The sequence below is a fragment of the Microtus ochrogaster genome, chromosome 7, assembly GCF_000317375.1.
Source record: "Microtus ochrogaster isolate Prairie Vole_2 chromosome 7, MicOch1.0, whole genome shotgun sequence".
Lineage (NCBI taxonomy): Eukaryota > Metazoa > Chordata > Mammalia > Rodentia > Cricetidae > Microtus > Microtus ochrogaster.
In genome coordinates, this window is record NC_022014.1 from 61,449,139 (window position 1) to 61,453,545 (window position 4,407).

Below are 4,407 nucleotides of genomic sequence, written 5' to 3' on the forward strand. Positions count from 1 at the left end.
ACCACCTTTAACTGGCCTTCGCATTCACATGCACATAGCGATACACATATAATTAAAATGAAATAAATCTTTAAAAAGAATTGTTTTGGAGCCGGGCAGTGGTGGCACATGCCTTTAATCCCAGCACTAGGGAGGCAGAGGCAGGTGGATCTTTGTAAGTTTGAGGCCAGCCTGGTCAACAAGAGCTAGTTCCTGGACAGCTAGAGCTACACAGAGAAACCCTGTCTAAAAAAACAAAAAACAAAACAAAACAAAAAACCCCATAAAGACAAGAAAAAGATTGTTTTGGTAGGTATAGGGATTGTTTCAAGGAAGGACATTGTAAAGATTTTTTTTCTTTGTATTTGCATTTCTTTTTCAGCTCTGTATAAATTTTCACTACTCCTTTGTTTCTACTCAATGTGAAATCTCAAAGGCACTGTACAGTAAATCGCATATAGGAACTAGTGAACTTTAAATAGATCCTTCAAAAAAAAAGACGATACTGAGAAAATACAAAAATGCTCATTGGGGGCTTAATTCCATGGAAATAAAGTGTAAGCATTTTGTTGCTCGGACTGCGCACTACTTGGTGAACAGAGGGGGTATAACCGTGTCCTTAGGACATGGAGACTGTTTGACGTAGGCTTTTTCCAAATGTAAGTTACATACTACAGTAGTAGCTGTATACAGGACTAGTCCGAAAAAGTATTAACAAGGCTGAAAAGTGGAAAAATACGCAAAAAGAAATTTTTAAAAGTGCTGGATAGAATCGTTAGGAATTAAACTCGCCGCTAGGTCTCTGACACAACCGCACAGTGGAAAACCGTACTGCGCAACTGGCGGTGGAAAATTCCAAGTTTTCTTAATTAACCCGGGCAGCCCTCCTTAACTCCCAGACGGACACATCCCACCCAAGCCAGTACACGAGTGCTACCCTCGTCCAGCGCGCCGACCAACGGTCTTTGAAGGGCATTTTCGCGCCATTTCGCTCGAAGGAGTGGAAGGGTAAGTCCACCCTCGTTCTCAGCAGATTTTCCACAATCGCGGGAGGCCGGAGCCTGCAAAGCTTGCTCTGGGAGGACCAAAAGGGGTAAAAGCCAGAAGTCTCACCCAAAGCATCGAGGTGAGGAAAAAGGATGACAGGTTAAGGCGTCTGCGGCTTAGAAACTGCAGAAACGCCCCCCAGGGCGACGAAGCTCCAGCCTGAGGAAAACAGACCCGGCTCAGCGCAGGCTAGCGCAGGCGGGCGGAGCGACAGCAGCAGTTGCAAAGAGACGCGGGGGTGGGCGGGAGGGTGGGGGCGAGCTCGCTCCCCTCGACTCCTGATTGGTCCATCCCAGCGAACTTTGTGACGTCACAGGGGTTTAGAGAACGCCTGATTTGTGCGGTGGGCGCGGGCGGGCAGGGAGCGAGCGCAGTGCGCAGGCGCAGCTGCTCGGCTCCACTCGCCGGCGACTCGACCGGCCCAGCTCTCGCGGACAAGTCCCGACATAGCGCGCCCCCCCCACCTCGGGGACCGCCCCCTCCTCGCTCTCCGCGTCGTCGAAGATAAACAATAGTTGGCCGGAGAGCTGCGAGTGTGTCTCCCGCCTCAGAATTCGGCGGACTGCGTGGGAACGGCGGGATCCCGGGCAGCCGGCCATGGCGGGGCTGTACTCGCTGGGAGTGAGCGTCTTCTCTGACCAGGGCGGGAGGAAGTACATGGAGGACGTAACTCAGATTGTGGTGGAGCCCGAGCCACCCGCGGAGGACAAGCCGGCGCCGGTGTCGCGGCGGGCGCTCGGGCAGCCGGCGAGCCCTGCTCATGCCGGCAGCGGGCCATCGGGAAAAGGCCCGGCGGCGGCCCGCGACTCTGCCCTGGACGCCTCGGCCTCGCCACCCGCTGGCTGCTGCTGTCGCCGCCGCTCCTCGGTGGCCTTCTTCGCCGTGTGTGACGGGCACGGCGGGCGGGAGGCGGCACAGTTTGCCCGGGAGCACTTGTGGGGTTTTATCAAGAAGCAGAAGGGCTTCACCTCGTCCGAGCCCGCTAAGGTGTGCGCTGCCATTCGCAAAGGCTTCCTCGCCTGTCACCTGGCCATGTGGAAGAAACTAGGTAAGTTCCCGGGTTTGTGTGGCGCCCGCCTCATTTTTCTTTTCTTCTCTTTTGCTGGGCTTTTTATAGCATCAGTACCGCGTGGGCCTTCCCCCGGTACCAAGAACGCTATCCATCAAGTGACGCTGTCCACTAAGGGATGCGAGGGAAAACTGTCAGGGTTGGAGTTCTGGGAACACCGAGTGGCCTCGGAAAAGCCAGGATGGCTTGTTTCCCAGCAACCGCTCTGTGCTTTATCTTCTCCCTCCCACGATCGGGGCAACAGTCCCTTCGCCCTTCGCTAATTGAGCTTGGTAGCAGCAAGCTCAGAAGTATTTGAAAGCCAGCGCCAGATTCTAACCAAAATATAAATTTAAGAAACGCTTCTACGTGAGCCAGGTGAAGGAAGCCGGAGGTGGCAAGAACTGGAGCGTTCCCTTAGCATCTGTCATAATTTTGTTCTTGATGGGCTTGTCCCTCTTGGTTGCCTCCTACCGGCGGTGTCACTTCTCATTGACCCTGATGGCTCCGTGTAAGCCAATTTAGAAGGGCTGAAGTGTAACATAAGTAACTTACTTTTGGAGGCAGTTTTGTTGTGATCGTGTTTTAGGGTCATCTTTTGAATTGCTTATGAATAAGGCGTGCAGCGTGTTAAACATTAAATTGGCCTCGACATGTGTTAACTTCTGGTGTGTGTGTGTGTGAGTGTGTGAATATGATGATAGCTAATTGCATTCAAACAGTTTCCAAAAGTTCATAGTAAAAAGCACTCATATAAATTCCCATCGAAGTAACTTTTGGTAACAGATACCGTAAGTTCTAAAAGTTCGGTGTAATTGTAGTTTTAACCAAATTTTGAATGTTTGTAAGTCAGACAATACGTACGTGTACAGCGTAAATGACACAGGATCGTGGTTATTTATTGCTGTGGGTATATGGCACATATTTTTGTTACAGAAAAGAATTAATGTTCCTGCCATTAAAAACCCTTTGTTTATAGTGGCGTAAGCAAATCCGCTCTATTTTCATTAAGGAAACAGAGACCTAGAGAAAGCTGTTACAGATTTGTAAAATACACGGTATTTTTAGAAAGGCATTGTCACAGAGTGTAGACTAGCTGGTTTCAAAGTCTGTTTTCCATCTGTTGGGCTTTTTGCCAAGTATTTGATTGACTCAAAGATCAGCCACTAAGCTTTTTTGGAGGCGGTTCCCAGCCAATCCCTGGGGGCCCCTTTGATGGATTTATTTTGTTTTCTGTGGGGGCAGAGTAGAGCTGAAAGCACTGTAGTTTATTCTAGAAATACATTATATTATTGGCTGGAGAGGATACAAAAGTGGATAGCAAGACAGACACCATGAAGAGTAGACACAAAGAATTATTATAGAGTCCATTTATTTCGCAGTACACTTGGGGCACATGAATATGCCATATGCTTTAACTTTAAAAATCAAAAGCTTTTAATATTTGAACTTTAGCCAGGTGTGGTGATGCATGCCTTTAGTCCTAGTTCTTGAGAGGCAGAGGTAGACTGTTTTCACTTAGTTCGAGGCCCGCCTGGTCTACTCTACATAGTTTCAGGACAGCCGTGTGTAGAGAGACCCTCTCTTTAAAAAAAAAAAAAAAAAGCAAGAAAAGAAAAAAGATTCCTATTCCTATTGGAGTGTGGTGGCTGACGATGGTCATCCCAGCACCTCTGTGGCAGATCAGGGTGGATCAGCGTAAGCTCACGACCAGGACAACAAAGTAGATTAGCTCAAAGAAAATGAAAAAGTTGGAGCTCTAAATTTGGCTTTATTTTAATCGTTTTATGTGCTGGTGTTGAATTGAATGCAAAACCTCCCACATAAGCGCAAGCTCTGTCCTTTGTGATCCGAGTGTCGCTTTACTAAAGCAGAGGCCGTGCTGGTAATTGTGAATGCATGTTTTTGTATGCACATACTTTAAAACATTTTATATCTTAAAATTATGTGTATGTGTGTGGATGTATGTATGGATGCCTGAAAAAAAATCCAAGATGTCAGCACTCGTTGGAGCTAAGGTTACAGGTGGTTATGAGATGCCTGAAGTGGGTTCCGGGACTGAACTCAAGAACGTGGGTCTTGAAAGAACTGTAACTGTTCTTACCCTTTTTGCCAGCTCTCCAGCTCTGCATCCACATACTTTTTTTTTTTTTCACATACTTTTTTTAAAATCATATTTTTTTTATTGAATGAAACCTTAAAGGAACTCTTTTAAACTTAAATTTAAAAAAGAATATTAAAAAGTATTTTGAGGCCGGGCAGTGGTGGCGCACGCCTTTAATCCCAGCACTCGGGAGGCAGAGGCAGGCGGATCTCTGTGAGTTCGAGACCAG

At 47.7% G+C, this 4,407-nt stretch overlaps 1 protein-coding gene across 2 annotated transcripts in view; it reads left to right on the plus strand.

Moving 5' to 3' along the window:
• Positions 1–1,421: 1,421 nt before the first annotated feature.
• Ppm1d (protein phosphatase, Mg2+/Mn2+ dependent 1D) overlaps positions 1,422–4,407 on the plus strand; it is a 39,310-nt gene continuing 36,324 nt past the window's right edge. For both annotated transcript variants that reach the window (XM_005350449.3, XM_026780784.1), the window contains exon 1: positions 1,422–2,074. In XM_005350449.3, coding sequence (XP_005350506.1) covers positions 1,624–2,074 — 451 coding nt within the window. In that variant the 5' untranslated portion in view covers positions 1,422–1,623. The remainder of the gene's footprint in view (positions 2,075–4,407) is intronic.